Below are 20,245 nucleotides of genomic sequence, written 5' to 3'. Positions count from 1 at the left end.
TATCATGAGTACTAGCAAAATGTAGCTTCGTTAAATTATAACTGTGTGAACTTAAATTGAGAGTTTTAAGGATCGGGTTAAGAAATCTTACACTGAAGACATTTTAACTTGTATATTAGATGGAACTAGATGATGTTTAAGGTCCCTTCCAACACAAGCCATTCTAGATTACAGATTTTAGCAAAGCTTTTGTAGCACAGGTTTCTGCCAGTGAGAGATGTCATGCTGTAGGTTTGCTAAAGGATTTGCTAATTAAAATTAATTCTCATGGGCAGTCAAAACAGTATTTTGATAAGAGTTGGTGTTTGAGGAAACCAGTAGGAATTTATGAGTTGGAAAAGAAAAGCTTTCATGTTATTACTTCTTTACCATCTGTTATCTTTTTCTGTGGGTTACAATAGATCTGAAACTGGGTGTTACTCTGATTCTGCAGAATTTGTGACAGTATTTTTAAGGTGGTGTGTGTCAACGTTAGAATGAACTTAGTGGTTGACAGCACTTGCTGTGAGCACTTGTGTTGCACAAGCGTTCTGAAGTCTTTATCAGGGTGAAGTTCCTCCTGGGCTAAGTGCTCTGCACCTGCACAGACTGTCATCCAAATAACTGAGAAATGCAAAAAAGTGATTTAATTACAAGCAATGTGTCAAACAACGGGTGTTGTTTCCTTTGCCCGTATCCTATATTTTGTCATATCTGTTTCTTGTGTTCAGTGACAGCTGAAATAATCTTGTTCAGTCTGATTGTTTGCACCCGGACTTGAGCACTCACCCCACAAATAAGGGGGAATAGAGTTTATTTTGTGTTATGGATAGAATTTTAGTGTCTGTCCTATCTTATTTTGGAGCTCTGTGCTTTTTTTTTTTTAAAAAAAGTTTTGCTTCATTTTTGGGGGAAAGAGATGGGTACTGGGGATAAAGGAGGAGATGCAGTCTGACTCTGGGTTGGGGGTTATATTTTTCAGCTCTCTGACAGTGTCATTGATCGGATGAAGGAACCTTCCTCACCCAGTGGAAGACCACAGTCTCAGCACCGACCGGCATCTGGTGCAGGTATGCCTGTGTTTTCCTGGTTTTTGATGTGAGGAAACAAATCAAATATGCCATTCAGAGCATTGTACTGAGCTCATTACCATTTCACGGAGATAATTTTTTTGGCATTAACTTTTTTTTCTCATCTCCTTTTGAGGAAGGAAGTAGTTTGTAGGCTTTTAGAGGAGTTAAATTACTCTTTGTTTTCTTCTGGCTGATGTTAAAGTTTAAAACACCACTGTTTATTAGACTTGGTTTCCTAGGGTGCTATCCACTGTTAAAAATATTTAAAAAGAAAAAAAACCTGGGTAAGGCAATTACCTGTTTCAAATCTGTATTGAGTTCTGAACTGAAAATCCTTGCATACTTAATCAACAGTGAATTTTAGTATAGTGAGCTTCTGTTGAAACATACTTAAGCAAACATTACAAGAATAATATCCTATTTTCCTATCACGGAATAGTGGAAATAAGTCATAGTTTATACAGATCGATGGCTCACAATCATGGCTTTCTTAAGTTTTTATCTTTCTTTATTGAGGCCTGTTCAGATGCATCAAACGGGCTTTGTGCCAGGCAGCCTGTAGTCTAATTTAAAATATTTCAGCACAGTGAACACAACGTAGCTACTGAAGGAGTGAAAATGAATGGCAGAGATGGGAGCATGTGATTTGTGTTTGTCGACTGTGTGAAACCTGTCAGGTTCAAGTAAGGCTCCTTATCAGTGCTCCAGAGATGTTAATGATATCAGTATTCCCTAAGGGCCTTTTCCCTTCATACTTACAAAAGAATCCTACCAAAACTCCACACACTGATTAAAAACAAGACCTGTGGCAGTAGTGAGCCTTGCAGCAAGGCCTGAATGAACAGAATGCAGCATCTTTTATCTGAAGATAGAAAGTTGGTTTCCTGTGGCTGAAGTAAAGGGGTCTGTGCTGTAGGTGTCTATATCCCAGCTGGGCTCCCTCTGTAGTGAGTAGAAAGAAACATTTTGGGTGACAGTTCATCTGGCTTATTTGAGATTTTTACTTTAGGAGGAGATGAGTTGCCCTCTAGGAGCACCAGGGCGAAGAGGTCAGATATAAGTCTCTAACCATATCCAGCAAGTCCAACATGGGGTGTTTTACAATTATGGGGACCCTCAAATGGTGCTGCTTTAGAGGTTTGTTTTTTTCCTTCATAAATAGGAAGACTGTGACCTAATGCAGGCAAGGAAGATATCGGTTTTAAAAATTACTTAAATGGTGACCTGGCTTGTGAAATGTACTTTACCCAGTAAAATTGGTTAGAATTTAAGTAAGGTTTGAATGGAGTAGGGCTTTAGTTTCATGCATAGACTACCAGATTGTCCATCTTTTTCCCAAATAGTAGCCTTCTCATTATATACGTGTGTTTTACTGTGGTGAAGAAATTATTCTAGATAAAGGATTTATATGAAATAATACCTGCACATCCTACCTGCTTTCATGGCGCTGCTTGTTGCTTTTTCATCCTTAAACCTGACTTAGGGAAGTAGTCTTGTGAATAACCATTTATAATTTTGGGGATGTGATGACCAGAGATGAAGTCTGTAATACCTCAGTAATTCTTTGATAATTCATGGTATGTACCTATCTTGATCCTTTATTTTCTTTCTCTTTGTGTGTTGGAAATAGTCCTTTTTTTTTTTTTTTTAAATTTATTGAAAGGCTTAATGAATTGCTTGACCGTTACAAACTTGGAAAATGTTATGTGTATTTTTGCTTTAAGAACTAGTGATTTAGGTGAAGTGCTTGTATTTCCCTCGGAAAGTATAATCGTTGTTATATCTCAGTTGCTAAAATGATTTGTATTTAAGAGGATTAAATTATACTTAAGTACATGTTGCCACACCATCCATTCCTCTTTCATTGAATGTTTTTTGACGAAGAATTACAAACCATTGAATTTCTTTGATGCTGTAAGAACAGTCAACCTACTTGTTTATTTTGTAGCTACATCTACACTTGTCAGAGTCGGTGTTTGTCTGCTAAGGTGGCATTACAGGAAGGGCAGTCGCTTCAGAGCTGGTGCTTCATCTTGAACTGCTCTGTGTTACTGGCTGCGGGGGCTGGATCCCAAATCTGGGGATCTGCCTTCTGGGGTGCAGCAGTGCTGGGGCTTGGTTTCTTGGGAAAACCTCTTCCATAGATAATAAGAGACCTTTCTCCAGCCAGCTCCTCCGGTCCTGTTTATGAATCTGGCATAATGACTTGTTTTTCTGACATAGTGGATCACTTGCTGCTTCTAAAGAGAGGGTGGTGTTTGGAGGATGGCTCTGGCTTTTGGATTACCAGCTGGGCAACTTTCAAACTTGACAGTTTGTTAGCCTGCTTTTATATCTTTATACATTCTAGACAAATCACACTTTTCTACAAAAATAAAAAAGATGTCTAGAGGGAGAAACATTAGAGCTATTAAAAACAGCCCTTTCTTTAAGTCAAGTCTTTGATAGCTTTTGGTGGAGGAATAATGGATTAGATTACATGAAAGAACGTGTATCATGTTGCTTGCCAATATATGATGAATTTATTGACTTCAGTTTGGGGTTGGAAAATGAAATTACATACACTTACAATGAAATCTGACATCTAAATACTACATCTTAAAACATCCTTGCTTGCTTGGATCATTTTCTGACTTCTGAGTAATATTAAATGCACTAAAATATTTAACAAGTATAAAATCTTTAAAGTATGTCTGTAATTCCTAAAGCAATATTGATGAAAAGTAATTTGGTCAGAGGAGTACTTTTTTTTTTTTTTTTTTTTTCTTCTGTGTATTATACCTAAAGCTTTAGTCATAACAGACAAAGGGAATGGTTTAATTCATTTTAGCTTAGTGGATATCTGAAAAGCTAATAGTCTATTATGGAGAAAACAGAAGAACAAATGCTTAAATTATCAAGACTCTCTTCATCTCAGACAGCCATTTTTTTCCCTTTGCAGAAAGAGATTACACTGAAGACACAGAGGAGGTTGTTTTTTTTTAGTTTAACTGTATTATTGTTATTATGCTATCATCATGAGAATAAATCATAAAGGACCCATGTCATGAAGTATGACATGTTGTGTAGGTGTGTAATAAGGTGAGCACTGCCGATGCCTCCTCAGAAATTGGGTTAGACCTTGCATGTTTCCAGTGGAGAAAAAAAATATTTCTTCTCTTTGTTCATTTGTGTGAAATGATGCCTTTAACTTATGTACTCTGTTGTGTTGGTGTCTGTGTCTTTTGGTGGAGTTTCAGTGGCCCAGGGTATCTTGGCTGAGTTGAAAACATGTAAGAAAGTATTGTTCAGATGTACAGGAATGAGTTTTTGAAGAATTAGGTTCTAGTTGGAGATGCAGCCAGGATTTAACTGAACTTCAGGAGAGCAAATTTCAGTTTGTGAAGAGAGCTAGTTGGTAGGATCCCATAGGAGTCAGCTCTGAGGGATAAGCTTAGGAAAGCTGTGAAGTCCTTAAGGACAACCTTTACCTACTGCAAGAACGGTCCATTCAAGTACTCAAGAAAATTAATAGATGTATTGGTGGCCGGTCTGGTTAAACAGGGAGTTCATGATAGACCTTCAGTGCCAAAATGAGGCCAGCAGGAGGTGGAAGACTACAAAGCGAGTGGGTTTGTGGATGAGAGGAGGGCAGTAGGTGTCCTTTACCTCAGCTTCACCAAGGTGTCCAACACTCTCCCAGTATTCTTGCATCCAAGTTAGGTTGCTGCAGTAAACCAGCTGAATGACAAGTTGGGTTAAAAAACCTGATTGGATGGTCAGGGTCAGAGGGTTGTGGTTACTGAGTAGTACTCTACCTGGAGGCTGGTATCAAGAGAATGCCATCAAGAGCAGTGTGGGCAGCAGGGCGAAGGAGGGGATTCTCCCCCTCTGTTCCGCTCTAGGAGACCCTCCTGCAGGGCTGGGTCCAGCTCTGGGGCACCAACAGCAGAAGGACACGGACCTGCTCCAGCGGGGCCAGAGGAGGCCACAGAGATGCTCGGGGGGGCTGGAGCCCCCCTGTGAGGACAGGCTGAGAGAGTTGGGGGCTTCAGCTGGAGGAGAGAAGGCTCCGGGGAGACCTTAGAGCGGCCCCCCAGGGCTGAAAGGGGCTGTGGGAAAGGGGGGACTCATCATCAGAGTGGTAGGGATGGGACAAGGGGGAATAGTTTTAAACTGAAAGAGGGTGGATTTAGATGAGATATAAGGAAGAAATTCTTTATTGTAAGGGTGGTGAGGCCCTGGGACAGGTTGCCCAGAGAAGCTGTGGCTGCCCCCTCCCTGGAAGGGTTCAAGGCCAGGTTGGACGGGGCTTTGGGCAACCTGGGCTAGTGGAAGGTGGCCCTGCCCAGGGCAGGGGGTTTGGAACTAGGTGGTCTTTAAGGTCCCTTCCAACCCAAACCGTCCTGTGTTTCTATGATCATGTGGGGTTCTGCAGGAGTTTGTCCTGTTTAACAGCTTTATCAGTGTCCTGGAGGAGGAGGTGGAGTACAAAGCTCTTCCATGCAGATGATCACAAATTGGGGGGATGCTGTCCAGAGGGACCTAGGCTGACTGGAGGAATGAGCCAACAGGAACCTCCTGAAATTCAGTAAGGACAAGTGCAGAGTCCTGCAGCAGGAAAGGAGCCACGTCTTGCGTCAGTGCAGGCTGGGGAGTAACTGCTGGAAAGGAGCTGGAACTAGTTCAGCAAAGCCTGGTGTGCCTTCCCTCGAGAAAAGTCTGGGGAAAATTGGTTTGTTTAAGGTTGAGCAGAGAAGGTTTTGAGGAAGCCAACCTGAATGATTCTGTGTTCCTGTGATTTGGCAGTAGGGTGTGAAAATAAGTTTGCGAAGTGCAACAGGGCATTTTTAATCCTTAGAACTTGAGAAGGGACCATTGTGACCACCTGGACTGGTCTCTTACAACGTGCAGTCCGAGAGAACACGAGAACTTCTGCACCAGAGTCATAGCCCTTGTTCCTTGTCTGGCTTTTAGCAAAATTGTTTTTTAAAATTTTTTAATTTTATTTGAAGAAGTGCAGCATGTGCTGATGGTACTAGTAATTATGGATAGTCAGATGCTGCACAAAAAGAAGTAAAACTGGAGTACTTCACATTGTGGGAGGCTCTCCATTATCGCTTGTATATTTGAATTTGTTTGTATTTTCAGTTTTTATGGTATGGGTATATGGAAGTTTACAGAATTTGGCTAAATTTATGCCAGTCAAGCAAGAATCCTCTGCAAATAATTCCTATTCATTCTGTGCCCTTTAGTGTATTAATTGTTTTTTGTGTATCTCTGTTGCAACAACACTTTTTCTCAGTGTAAACCAAAAGATGAAGTAAACTGACATTTCCGTGATATTATTTTGTAGAGTTCCTCTTACTTTTAGAAAAAGAAAAAAAAATCAGAGTTTCAGCAATGTCTGGGTTGATTCCATGCTTTACTTGGCTGTAAGACACCTGTAAATCTCAGGCAGTTCCTTTCAGCCACTGATCTGGATTTCTAACCTTTCTGCCTGTAGCAGCAACCAGGAGGACTTGGTCTCTCCTTTTGGCAGTGTTTGTTTGTCCTCCTCTAGGTACAGCTCTGGGTACTCTTTAGAAGGAGGTTTTATACTTAAATGGTACTGAAAGCCTCTGTGAAATAAATAAAGTAGGAATCCCCACTCATCAAACTGGTGTGTGGATCACTGGTAGTCTGGAATGCCTTGATTTGCATCTTATAGAATAATACTGGGTTTGTTTTTAATAGTATATTTGTGGGTTTGTTTTGATTTCCCTCTGACCTCTGGGAGGGGAAAAAAGAAAAAGAGTTTTTCAAAGGGAAGCAGAGCTGTTTGTGAGGAATACTGATGACTTGTGATAGGCTTTTGGTCTGAAAATCTTGGAAGCCTCTAATGTAGCTGTCATGGCAAGAATACATTCCACAGAATATTTGGCAGTTTTGTTGAGTAGAGTTCATCCTACTGCTCTTGATGAAGGAAGTAGATACATGGTGTAATACATTGACTTGTAGAGGAAGGGCAGCTTCATCAGAAGCTTCTGACACCCAGGCAGTAGCTTGCTCGGATATGTATTTTTTTGATGCGTGATCTAAATTTCAGCAAGCCGTCTTGAGTGTTCTTGCATACGTGATGCTGCAGTCAGTGCTCAGTCCTGCTTTCATGTGGCTTGCTATTGCCACTTGGTTGTCACTGAGTTTCTTGGAGGTAACTTTATTTTCAGTGATGTATATTGATATTCTTTGGGTTAAAGGTTCGCTATTGATGGAAGTATTTTATTATCAAAAGGTGAAATGTCTTGTAACTCACTAGACTGCTTAAGATGACAAACTTTTAATGCTGTCACTGTAACAGCAAATCTTTAGTTGTGCCTGACATTCACGTCACTGGATTGCAGGAGTATAGGGAAGCTAGAATTATGCCTGGAAGATGAAGCAAGTAGTGCATAAATTAAAGTTTTTGCTGTCTGTGTGACATGCAAGGTGTTCTGTGAAAGCTTTCAGGTGGCTGGGTATATCCTTGTAAAATGGTACCAAAATTAGAAGGAAAAAGTAGCAAATAATGCAACTTGTACATCTGTTTTTTTTTGTTTGTTTGTTTTTTGTGTTTTGTTTTTTTTTTGTTTTTTTGTTTTTCTTTTAGTTCATAACAATTTGGAGTTCAGGGCTGTGGAAGGGATTCGTTCACTCCATGTCCTCAAAGTACAGTATTAACCTAATCAAAAAGATGGTGCATAATTAATGGAGGGTTGAGTAGACATGAGGAGAATATTAGTAAGCAAAAAGCCCTAATTTGATTGTTTAAGAGACTTGGATTGTTGAATATGGAAAAGGTACATAATTGTGTAAGGGGAACATTTAGAACCTTACAAATGCTCATCTCACTTATGAACAGAAATTTTTTAAGGCGTGAATGAAAAAGCCTGGATGTGCCTGGGCTGCTATCTTGTATTATATTCCCAACATTTGTCCAGTTCAAAAGTAGTATTTTGATTCTTTACTGAAATACTGTCTTTATGTGGTCAAGTCTGTGCCTTTGGGCAGCACACTTTAATTATATTTTGCGTTCTGATACATCCTGTGGAACAGCAGAGATTTTAAACAAATATCCAAAGGTAGAACAAGAAGGAATGGCTAAAGGTGTTGGAAATTCTCATGTGTGTATATTGAATTTAAGCTCATAGTCTGATATTACAACTAACCTCATCTAATGGTCTCGCGTCGGATCATCTGTCCCCATAATAAATTGGTGTCCAGTGATTTAAACCATCTAGAATAAAACCCTACGAGAAGAGTTTTGTACCGGCTTCTCTCCCGTTGTTGAACCTTGTGTATTCAGAGAAGGGAAGCAGGAGCACACACAGGAGCAATAGCGTCCCTTTTCCTTTTTGGTGATGACCATCTTTTGGAACAGCTTTGCAGGTTACATCAAATTTAAGTTTTTCTTTCCTGAATCAGCTGTTCAAGCTGTCAAAGTGCTGGTGCTGGTGGAAGGGAGTAAATCTGATCCTGCAGTTCATGGAGCTGGAAGGCACAGGTGTGGCTCAAGCACTCTGGACTACATCTTCAGGAGGAGAGTGTTGTGAGGTGAAACAATCCTTTTGTAGCCTAGAAATATATTTTTTTTTTCCCCCCTATTACTGAAATAGTATTTTATGCTGTTCAAGGAAAGGTTAACCTTTTTTTTTTTCCCCTAAACAAAAAAAACTTTTACAGGTGAATTAATAACAACAATTAAAAAAAGCCAGCCTCCTGAAGTACCTTTTTTACATGTCAGCATAGTAGTGGACTGTGTGAAATAGATACGCTTAAATATACTCCAAGAAATGACATTTGTATTAATGTTAACGCAGAGTTTGACATTATATAAATTTGGTTTAAGTTTGATTGTGCAGTTGGAAGGACAGGCCAAATGTAGAGGAGGTCTCTCTATCTCTCCCCCTTCCCCTCTCCCTCTCTTTTTTTTCTTTTACTGTAATGAAATGATCATGTTCGAGTTTGTATGAAAGAAGTGGTCCATGTGTGGGAGGCATTTAAGACTAGAATTGCAGTAATTGATTCCCATCCCCCCTCTCTCCTTCTGCTCCTGCTATGGCTTTATTTGTAATTATTCAGTGTTGCAAAGGGAACCAAAGAAACGGATTCTGAGGCTTGCAAGGGTTCTGCAAATGGAGGAATCGGGTTTTTGAGAGCTTGTGGGATTGAGTTGTGTGTTTGTTTTTTTTTTTCCCCTACATGAGGGTCAGGGAGAAAGCCAATACGTCCTATGAATATTGTCAAAAACTAGGGGGACGTTTGATTGCTTTATTTAGGGATTCTAGTTTTACAACTGCCAGAGAACTTCCATATTCCAAGTGAAATTTTTTTAAAAAAGAGCACTCTGTGTCAGGTCCTGTCCTGCTCCTCTGGATAAGTAACTAAGTCTCAGGCCAAGGCAGTTGCATTGCGATGACAGTCAGCTTTTATAATGTTTTTTATCTTTTACAGATGGGTTTCTGTGTCTGTGGCTTTTTGCAGATAGTCAGGATTTATCTTTCAATGGGCATTCAGTTAGAAGTGTCGTTTTTGTTTCTGTATGTTCTTAGAAACAGGTAATTTTTACGTACTACATACTGTGTGCTTTTTGGTCTCCAGTGGATTTGTTGGAATTAAATTTCATGCTATTCTGCTTAAGGCTGCATGTGCTCTATTAGGGTTTACTGAGTGCAGATGTTTGCTCTAAAAATCTTTTGGAGTAGTCGTGTGGTACATATATAAAGCAATTTTTGTCATAGCTGGTATAGCCAGCATATCCAAAGTACTTGCTCGTATTTTTTAGAAATGGCTTTTGAGTGAAAAGTTAGTCACCTGCTTTTTCATGTGGAAGCACAAGGTTGTGCATGCTAAAACATAATCTTCCAGTACTTAGAAGAAAATCATGTTTAAAAACAACTGTTAGTGGCTGACGTGTGATTCTTATATTAATTTCTAGTGCTGCAATAAACCTAATTAAGAAAGCTAGGGAAACTGTCTCTAAAAAACACAGAGCTAAAATTTAACCTGGGAAGAAGAGATTGTGCACAGTTCATGGAGCCCTTTGCAAGTCACCACGTAGTAATGAGATTTAAGGACTAAATGTTTCTGCACTTACGTATGAGATTGGTGCCATTGCCTTTTGCTAGTTCCTGGTACTTAATCGTTTGTAGTTAAATCCTGGTAAAGTTTTAGACCTGGGGCCATAGACAGTCAGAGCCCAGTTTTAGGCTGAATTTTTTTTGAAAAGTCAACCAGAGTTTAACAATTGTTTATGAGGCAGATTCCTGAAAAGACACTGTGGGGTGGTTTGTTGGGTTTTTCTAGGTTTTGGTGGGTTTTTTTCATGTTAGAATTAAATAAAAATCTATCTGGCAACATGCTTTTTTTTTTTTTTTTTTTCCCTTTAGTTTTTTCTTCATTTTAGGTACGTTGTCCATTAGAAATCAGAATGTACACAGAAAAAGGTTGTTTGGGACAGATTTGTTGTGGTCCTTGTTAGAAGTCTCCCATGTATTTTCTCACACAAATCAGACTTCATATGTGCTCTACTTTTTGGTTCATATTGAGAGTTAAATGTGCTGAAGATTGCCGGTGGTAGTCATTGAACTATTTAATATTTCCTCTGAAATTTCAGCCTTTGACTTCTCTCGTCCGTGCTGTGTCTGGGCACCAGAATAAAATCCAGCTATTTCTCCTTTGTCCTTCAGAGGCCTTCCTGGGATTATAGGTCAAAAAGAGCAAGCTAGGTTGCTAAGATAAAAGAGTATCTAATTTAGAGGATTGCTAGAACAGAAGTCATTTGAAGCAGTTTGAATGATTTTGTTACCTTAAAGAATAAAATCAAAGATATTGATAATTTTAATGAAATAAAACCAATGACTAAATTGAAACTGTTTGCTCTTACCAGTATTAGTCTTGGTAGCATTATGCGAGGAAATTGTGATTCTGCTATATAGCATCCTCTCTGGTTTTATAGTAAAATATATTCTTATCCAAATTATCCCTCCACTGACTACAACAGTCAATAAAATGAAAACGGACTGCTGTAAGGGGAGAATGTGTCAAAATATTTCTAAACCAAGACTCCAATGAACTGGTAAGAGGAAACTGTGCAGGACAAGGAGACCTCCAAGTACTAAAACCTTGTGGTTTTAATAGTAAATGCTACTTTTCTTCCCATTGCAATTTATTTACAGGTTAGAGAATCTTCAGTGTGATATTAAAGAATACTTGAAATGTGTGGTTTATCCCACTAAGACGAGAAGAAAGGGTTTTTTTTATTCTTTCATCTTCAGGTTGCAGCAAAGTGTTACTAAACCCCTTCCTCACTTGTCAGATCAGGCAGGTTAAGTATATTGTATATACTGAACAGCACTGCTGCTGCTGCTTGAAAGCTTTGTACTAGTTTTTTAGTTAAACACGAGGTAACCACTTAGAGACTATTTTTCTTCTGCCTCAAGGGAATGCAGTTTCAGCTACTGCTGCGATTTTTTTTCCCAGTCTGGTCTGTATGTGTACTCAACTCCTTGATTTTGGAACGACCATGTTGAGACAGATTACTAAAGTTTTGGGGAACACCAGACTGAAAATTGCAGGGTTTGGATATTACTACCTGTTTTTTTGAAATCTAAATTTAAAAAATGGAGAAAGGACATTCTGTCTTTCCTCTGCTTACAAGGTTCATTGTGTACCTCTGACAGTGCCTCCTGAAGCCAGTTTATCTGATTCTCATTTTTAGCTTCATTAACCATATTTGATTTCACCTAATGTTAAGAGTCTGAAAAATAAGCATCTAATCTAAGATGGTCATCTAGGCTAGGGGTGAGATAAGGCGTTTTTTCCCATCCTGTGAAAGTCTTCTCTTTCTCCTTAATCTCTGGAGTTTTATGCAGAAAGAGTTGAGATGAGTGGTTCATCCAAGATGCTAGACTTTCCCTTTCCCTTTCCCTTTCCCTTTCCCTTTCCCTTTCCCTTTCCCTTTCCCTTTCCCTTTCCCTTTCCCTTTCCCTTTCCCTTTCCCTTTCCCTTTCCCTTTCCCTTTCCCTTTCCCTTTCCCTTTCCCTTTCCCTTTCCCTTTCCCTTTCCCTTTCCCTTTCCCTTTCCCTTTCCCTTTCCCTTTCCCTTTCCCTTTCCCTTTCCCTTTCCCTTTCCCTTTCCCTTTCCCTTTCCCTTTCCCTTTCCCTTTCCCTTTCCCTTTCCCTTTCCCTTTCCCTTTCCCTTTCCCTTTCCCTTTCCCTTTCCCTTTCCCTTTCCCTTTCCCTTTCCCTTTCCCTTTCCCTTTCCCTTTCCCTTTCCCTTTCCCTTTCCCTTTCCCTTTCCCTTTCCCTTTCCCTTTCCCTTTCCCTTTCCCTTTCCCTTTCCCTTTCCCTTTCCCTTTCCCTTTCCCTTTCCCTTTCCCTTTCCCTTTCCCTTTCCCTTTCCCTTTCCCTTTCCCTTTCCCTTTCCCTTTCCCTTTCCCTTTCCCTTTCCCTTTCCCTTTCCCTTTCCCTTTCCCTTTCCCTTTCCCTTTCTCTTTCCCTTTCCCTTTCCCTTTCCCTTTCCCTTTCCCTTTCCCTTTCCCCTCATGAGAAGGAGGCAGTTTATCATAAGAGAATGGACTTGGTTATCCCTGATGTTACTCGGTGACATTTCTCAATGGGGGAGATGGCAGAGTATTATGAAACTTAAGGAAAAAAAGTAGTATATGCAGAAATTGGTAGAAAGAATTAATGAAGGGCAATGATTATATAGAAGAGTGAGTTCAATGCTAATCAGAAACCTAAGGAAACTGTAAACTTTTGGAGGAGCACTGGGTATTGCATCACTTCGTCAACTAAATTTCAAGTGAGGACCAATTTTCTGTTTCTGTGCCTGTCTGTCTGTCAAAGAGATTGCTGAACATACTGGCTCCTTTTAGTCTGCTCTGTCATTTGCAGAGGAGAGAATGTTTTACTCAAAGAAAAAGTGAGCCTCATATATTTCTGAATTAACAGGAAGCATCTTTGCTGACAGTCAGATGACTCTCTCCTTAGGATTTTTATATCTGACCTCCTCCCTGTTAGAACCACCTCTTTCTTTTTCTCTAAACTTTTTATTAAATTCCCGAATTAACTTTCTGGTATTTGAGATGCTACTAGCTCTTGCATTTGCTCATTCATGCTGGGTTAACTTGCTACTCGGTGACTACTCACAGCAGCTTATTCCTAGAATAGAGTTGGATCTGCTTGGTTTTGGCAATACTGCTACTCACTACATTCTTCTGTAGTCTCTTGTTTTTCTTGCTGCTAACAACTTACAAGACTAAAAAGCTATCAGCTGTGGAGATGGTGTAAGTATTATGTCAGTTTAGAGATCAGTCATTTGAAAAAGTTGTTTTTGTTAGCAGATCTCATTATCCGTTATTAAAAATGTCGGTGTTAGATTATTCTTGTTGTGAGAATTTTAAACGTTTTGGCAATTGTCCTTTCTTTTTACATAATTTCTGCATAATGAAAGGAGTCATAAACATCCTGGTTTCGTGTTGTTTACAACCAGTTTTCAGTTATTACAAGCAGTAATACAGTGCTAAATATTGGGCCGAAAATACTTTGGTTACCACATTTTAAAGTTGACAACGCTGTAGCTGTCTGCTGACAATTAAATATAAAGCTGGTTTTGCTGAATTTGGAGGAAGACCTGTTACAGTGCTTTGTAAGTCACCTCCTCTTCCCTTGGCAGAAACATATCCTTGCTCCTGTGCAAGGAGTGCAGGTGCCCTTGATACTTTTGTGGAGCATTTATTTGAAATGTGTACATTAGCTATTTCTAAGCTGACTTCTTGTGTCCTGCCATTAATATTACATGAAATAATGTCACGTTGTTACTAAAGCTTGACTTTCAGATTCTTCTCTAAAATAAACATGTTGCCGTATGGGATGTAAGAAACCAGAAATGTTATCCTCAAGACATAAGGAAATACTTACAGATTCTCCTGCACTTTCCTTTCTAAGTCAGTGATTCTCATTTACAGGATCTCGTTACAAATGCTGTTTAAATTATTTTCCTTGTATCCTTCTCGAGTCAGCAGTGATGAGACTGTGCTGTATTTTGCATCTGAGCTGAATAAACAAATTGTGGAATTACTGTTTTCTCTGCACTGATACAAAACATCCATGTATCAGCCTGTTGTTATAACTTGAATGAATGAACAGGAGATGAGATTTGAGCGCATCACAACAGCTGTTTAAGATCCACTTATTTATCACTGCCGGCTTCTTTGTACTTAATTTTAGGTGAAGTGATTGCTTTCAAAGTTTGTGCAGAGTTTCAGTGCCCATGTCATCGATAAATAAAATTATTACTTGATATGGAGATGGTTACGCTTTTTTTTTTTTTTTTTCTTCTGAATATTCAGCTTCTACTGGAAAACTTTTACTCCCTTTAAAATTTAGTGCTAAGTTGTTAGATTGCTTTAAATGTACAATATAGAAGTTTGGCATCTTGATTTATCTTCCCATGCAACTCGAACTGCTGGGAAACCTGGTTAATGGGATCAGCAGATGTACTGATGAGTGTTACCTTTAGGTGAAACGCTTCTTTTCTTTTCTTTCATTAACCTTTACCTGGAAAGACACACTTTCATGGCTTGTTTCTTTCACAGTATCATTGCATTATGGCCTTTTATATAATTTGTTTTTATCTTCCTTCTTTCCCAGAATAACTTTCAAAGTTATTAACAGGTTTTATCCAAACTAGTCAGAGAGGGAGATGTCTCCAGGATAATTAGTTTATTTACATGTTTTCTGAAAACTTGCAAATGAATTGGTGAAAGTGGTACTACTGCAGTGTTTCCTGATACAATTGTTGCCCAGCGTTATATATCATAGATTATTTTTGTACTGTTGAACTGATTTGCAAAATAACTACTGATGTATCCTGCAATGCAAGTTGCAACTTACTTTATTTGACCATTCTGTTACAGGCCTAGAAATTTCCTCAAAAGACTATATTCAGGATAGATGGGGGAAGCTTGTTACCAGGTGCAGATCTGCTGCAGAATGGTTTTTACAAAGGTCTCTCTTGCCATACCTCTACATCGTTATTGTCCATGGTTTTTTTCCATCATTATTGTCTTTTCCTAGTTTAATTGTAGATTTGCCTTGCTGAATTCCATATCCTTCCTCGTCCACCTTATCAGTGCTTTGACTTTTCTGCATTCATCTTTCCATCCTTCTTCTCACTGGATTTCTTCACCAATCTCTTTTCTTTGAAAGGGCTGATCTCCTCAGCCAGGAAGGGAATGGTACTTCTTGCTGTGTTCGCCTGCGTGTAACCCTGTTTGTGAAAAAAATTGAGAGCACTACTGGTGAGAAAGGAAAGGTGGTTTGATGATAGAGTTGAGCTTGGGGGAGCTAACGCTATGTGGAGACCTGCAGCAAGAGCTTCTGTAGCCATACCTGATCCATACAGAATCATTTAAGTTGGAAAAGACCCTTAAGATCATCAAGTCCAACTAGAAAAGCAGACCCAGGGGAATGTGGGAGAGTCGCAAGGCTGCAGAAAAGCCTCAACATGGGTGAGCCTGGGGGATTTGGAAGAGCTTGGGTCAATGTGAAAGGGGGTGATGCTTTGGGGCAGTGCATGAAAATAAACCAGAGCGAGGTTTTGGAAGGCCCTGGAGCTGGTGGTCGTGCTGCTGTTCTTGACATGCTTTCTGACCCTTGGCTGTCACATGGATTTGAAATTCAGCAGCTGAAGGGAAGGAACTGGGTGCAGAAAGTCTTTGGGAACAGCAGTGGGATAGGACAAACAAGCAGTTGTTTCCCTCTTTAGTAAAATGCAAAAATAACTTCTTAAATTTTATGTGTCTCGTGATAGTTTTAAGTATCAGTAGTTGCAAATTGGTGGGGGATGCAGGTTTTGGTGTGTGGTGATGTTAGTACAGCAGGGTCATTTGGAACCAGAGTTTTACAGCATTACCTCCTGTGTGACCCCCCAGGAGGCTGGGAGGCGCGGAAATTACGCCCTGTTACAGGACAGGGGGGCAAAACTCTCCTACAATATGTTCTGCTACTGATGGGTCAACACAGGTGTGCTGCTGGGCAGTCACCGTGCACGTAACTCTGGGCCAGTCATAAAATTCACCTTCCTTGTTTAAATACTACCGTGACATGAGAGAAGGCAGGGTTATTGTGTATATCAGAGGGATGGAACCTAAAGCCCTAAGAAGCCAGGTTATCATTAATTTAGTTGCTGATGGGAACGGAGATACTGTTGGTTTTTAATTTCAGAAAGCAGGGAGAGACTTTTCTTTGGCATTTGGAGCTGTGAGTATGCAGCTGGCTTTGGAAATAGTGTAAGCAGTAGTGAAGGGGTTGAACGTCAGGAGGCTGATGAAGCATCATCATCATGAAGCTGTATCCTCCAGCAAATACCAGTTTTTGGTTAACTTTATATTTATTTGCCTTGCTTTCTCCTGATTGATTGGTCAGATTGGTTTGCTGTGAAAGGATGGGCTCTATCATAGGGCATGATAAGATCATTTCAAGTTACCAAGGCCTGAGTATGAATGGAACACAAAATTTCAGTTTAGGTTGAAAACTGAGGTGAATAGAAATTTATATTCTGCAAACATTTATTTGTAAAAAAGACGGAAAAAAAAATCCACCTGAGCTAAAAAACTCAGCTACTCTGAGCTTTTCCCTGCAATGGAACATGTGAAAATATCCCCAAGACAGGGCTTTCTGATTCAGAGCGATGAGCAGCTTTGTGAATCTTCTTATTTCTATCCAAAGCGACTGCAATCCAGAGCTGTAATTGGGTAAAATTGACTTTTCAGTGCCACTGATAGTGTGCAATCACAGCTGGAGAATCCTCTTTAAAGATGATGGTAGTAGATGAACTGAACATCAAAATTTGCTATTTATGTAGCCTTGACAGTGCAGAGAGTCCCATTTGGGAGTGCTGGTCTGTGCAATAAGCAGTTAGTAATTCTTTGCAATTAGCGGAGACTTCTAAATGTAAAACTGAAGAGATGTTTTAGTTTATAAACCTTTTTACATAGCAATTATGTGTAGAAGTACATGATTATTGCACTGTCATCTTGGTTGTAGAAGATGTCCATTGAAATACGTGTGGTGAAAGAATTTTAGAAATTATTTTGTCTGAGAAAATAAAAGGGATACCAGTAAATTTCCCCATACTGTCAGATAAAATAACTTTACAATGAACTTATGAACCATAAAGATCAGAAACTGGACAACTTAAATTGCCCTGAAAGAACACTCCATGCTTAATCCTGTTGAAAGCAGAATCATAAAATCCTTCCCATCATCACTTACAATATGATTATTTTTTTAAAATGTTGAATTACAGAATCCTGATGCTTTTATCCTTTGTATTCAGCAAGAGCAGCCTTACAGGGTATGTGTAGTAGAAATTACTACACAGACAGCTGAAATAACAGGTCTCTCAACTGTTGTTTTCAGTCGAAGGGTGTTCTGGCAGTGATAGTCTTGTAAAGGTATGTGATACTTCCGTTTCATATTTTTTAAAATTATTATTTAAAATGAACAGGACAGCAAAATGACTGATGGCTAAATAGCTGCTGAAATAAGTTATTTCATATATATGCACTTATATTATGGAGGTGGGTGAGAAGGATGGGTTATTAACAAGGTTTGTGTGAAATGATTCACAACCTTGTAAGGGCATTGAGAACAATTTTAAAAGTTACAATAAAACTTCATGTAGTCGGCACAGCAGGAATGCCTAGAGAAAAAAAAAAGCCACATTTTTATGTTAATTGGCTTCTTTAACTCAATCCACTCCCTGATGGTAAATGGCTTATTTTATTAGCTGTCACACGTTTCGAGATATATTGCCCGTATTTCATGTTTCTTCTCTTGCAGTGCTTCCCTGTATGTGTCACCTGTCAAATGGAACTTAAGTTCTTTAAGCCAGGATGTTTCTTCTGTGCATGTTTTTTGTAATGAATCCTAAGTCTTGGGAAGAAAATTCTTGACAGATTTTTTTTTTTGAGGATTCACTATGCTTCATTCAAATTCTGTAACTTTTTGACCTGAATAATCAGGAAGTCTGATGGAAGAATAATGCAAACACGCAATATTAAATTTGTGGTGAGAATTTGGATTTTGCCACCGGGATTGTTGTAACTCGAGGACCTCTTTCCCTCCCCGCATTTAGGGCTGACAGTCTGAGCTTAGCATGAACGGCGGAGAGGTTGATGTCTTTCCTGAGCGATATAAAACCCAAGACTGAGTATTGTGTAAGGATTTTGTAGTGGAAGAGCTCACATTTTTATTGTTAAACCATCGGTTGCCGGACTGTGGTGCAGAAGGATGGCCTTGTCCTGCTCAGAGCTTTCCTCACGTGTCCTCCTCCTTGACTTTTACCGTTTTATTCTTCTATGCTCCATTTCTCCTTTGTGTATTGGTTAAAAGATCTAAGTTTGGGATTTTGTATTGTTGAGTTTTCTGCCTTTCTCTGGATTGAATACATCCATTTCTGTTTACTTGATTTTTCTGTTAGCTTATTAGACTGTAATTTGGACATACTAGGGAGTAATGAAAAATCTTATTTTCTCATTTAGGTGCCATCTTAGAAATGAGTGATTCATGTTAAATATAGCTGTTAAGCACAGGCAAATAGAACCCAATTCAAAGACTCACAGGGGAAAACCTTGTAATCCTGTTTTCCTGTTTTTTTTTCCAGCCCCTCCTCATAAATTCATTGCTGGGGTTTACTGCTAAAGTTACAATAATGAGATACTGAAAAGAGTATGTTCCAAATATAATATGAACTAACTTTGCTTTGTTACTTCTAGATCACGTACCAACTTGTTTCTAATTTAAATTAGTATAAATTGATTGATATCCACATTTACATTGTAAAATAGATAATGTAATATATGCAAGAGCGCCTTTGGAAACTAAAATATTTAATATTTTTAAATTATGCACACTTAATTGCATTGTTTTTGTATTTAATTATCCTATGAGCTTGTTTAAGTATTGCTTCACATTACCAATATTTAACAGTTAATACACATTTCTGTCCTTGGAGGCGTGCTTTATGTTCGTACCGAACCCACGATTGTAGGAAGTGCCTGTAATTCTGAATTGAAATAGAAGAGTTGCTGTACGCGTTGGTAGTTAAATTTGTATGAGTCTGAAAATAGAATATTATTCTTGAAGGATAGCATTCTGAAGCATAAAATTAAATTGAAAAAAACCCAACGTTTATCAGTGTAAATGCTGACCATGCCCATATCCGTGAGTCATAATAAACAAATTTGGGAAATGTGCAATAAGGTCACTGATCAAAGAGACTCTTCTGGCACACACAGATAGTTGCTTCTGGGAGTTGGTTTGTACATTTACCAGTAAACTTCCTGAGGGTCGCTAAGTGATGCCTTTGTTATTGAGACAGGGAGAGAAACAGATACTTTGGTCTTTAAGTAAATAACTTATTTCTGGAGTTTTTTTCTTTAGCGCTGGTGGAATGAAGGGGTGGTTAATTTTTTTTTTTTTTTTTTCCATTGAGCGCAAGGCTAATTTGGACTAGTTATAGGGTTAAGGACTGGATACAACAGTGTTTGAAAACCATTAAATTAAAAAATTTAAAAAAAAATGTTGTATGCCAGGAATACTGATGTGCTAACAGTTACTCCACTTCCTCGTTTCCTCCTGTACGCTGCTACCAGCAACTCCAGGCTCTTTCAAAAATAATAATTAAAGAAGGAAGAGTATATTTTTAATGGTGTCATTGACTTACCACCTAATTTAAACACACTAATCATACAGTTTGATTTCAGACCTAGAAGTCTTTACTATATTCTTTAGCGTGCCATGAATATTTATACGGCTTTCTTAAAAACTTATGTTTTTAGGAGTCTAGGATAAGAGTTTCTTGACAGTGTTACTTATATCCAAAGCAAACTAAAGTACATAATTCTACCAGCAAATTTTATGCTCATAAGTTACCTGATTGACAGCTCTGATGAGCTGAAGCTTCTACATATGCCCAGACAGCACGCAGCACGGGGAGGTGTAGATGGACTGTCTCATATTGATTTGCCAGTGCACTTTAACCTGGACCTCACGTAACCTATTTGAGGGGTGAGACAAATTTTGTTTCCATGGTTAGCTGCTTGAGACGAGTTTGAGAATGTCAGGAAAGGTAACTATATTTTGTTGTTGTTTAATTGAATAAGACATAAAGTACGTACTCTGTCT

At 39.0% G+C, this 20,245-nt stretch overlaps 1 protein-coding gene across 4 annotated transcripts in view; it reads left to right on the top strand.

The window, feature by feature from the left end:
* CHCHD3 (coiled-coil-helix-coiled-coil-helix domain containing 3) overlaps positions 1–20,245 on the top strand; it is a 168,708-nt gene that overhangs the window by 6,344 nt on the left and 142,119 nt on the right. For all 4 annotated transcript variants that reach the window (XM_026868499.1, XM_026868498.1, XM_026868497.1 and 1 more), the window contains exon 2: positions 962–1,049. In XM_026868499.1, coding sequence (XP_026724300.1) covers positions 962–1,049 — 88 coding nt within the window. The remainder of the gene's footprint in view (positions 1–961; positions 1,050–20,245) is intronic.

The sequence above is a fragment of the Athene cunicularia genome, assembly GCF_003259725.1.
Source record: "Athene cunicularia isolate RWA chromosome 1 unlocalized genomic scaffold, athCun1 chr1_part2, whole genome shotgun sequence".
NCBI lineage: Eukaryota > Metazoa > Chordata > Aves > Strigiformes > Strigidae > Athene > Athene cunicularia.
Note: the sequence above shows the minus strand (reverse complement) of the source record. Positions and strands in the feature narration are given on the sequence as shown.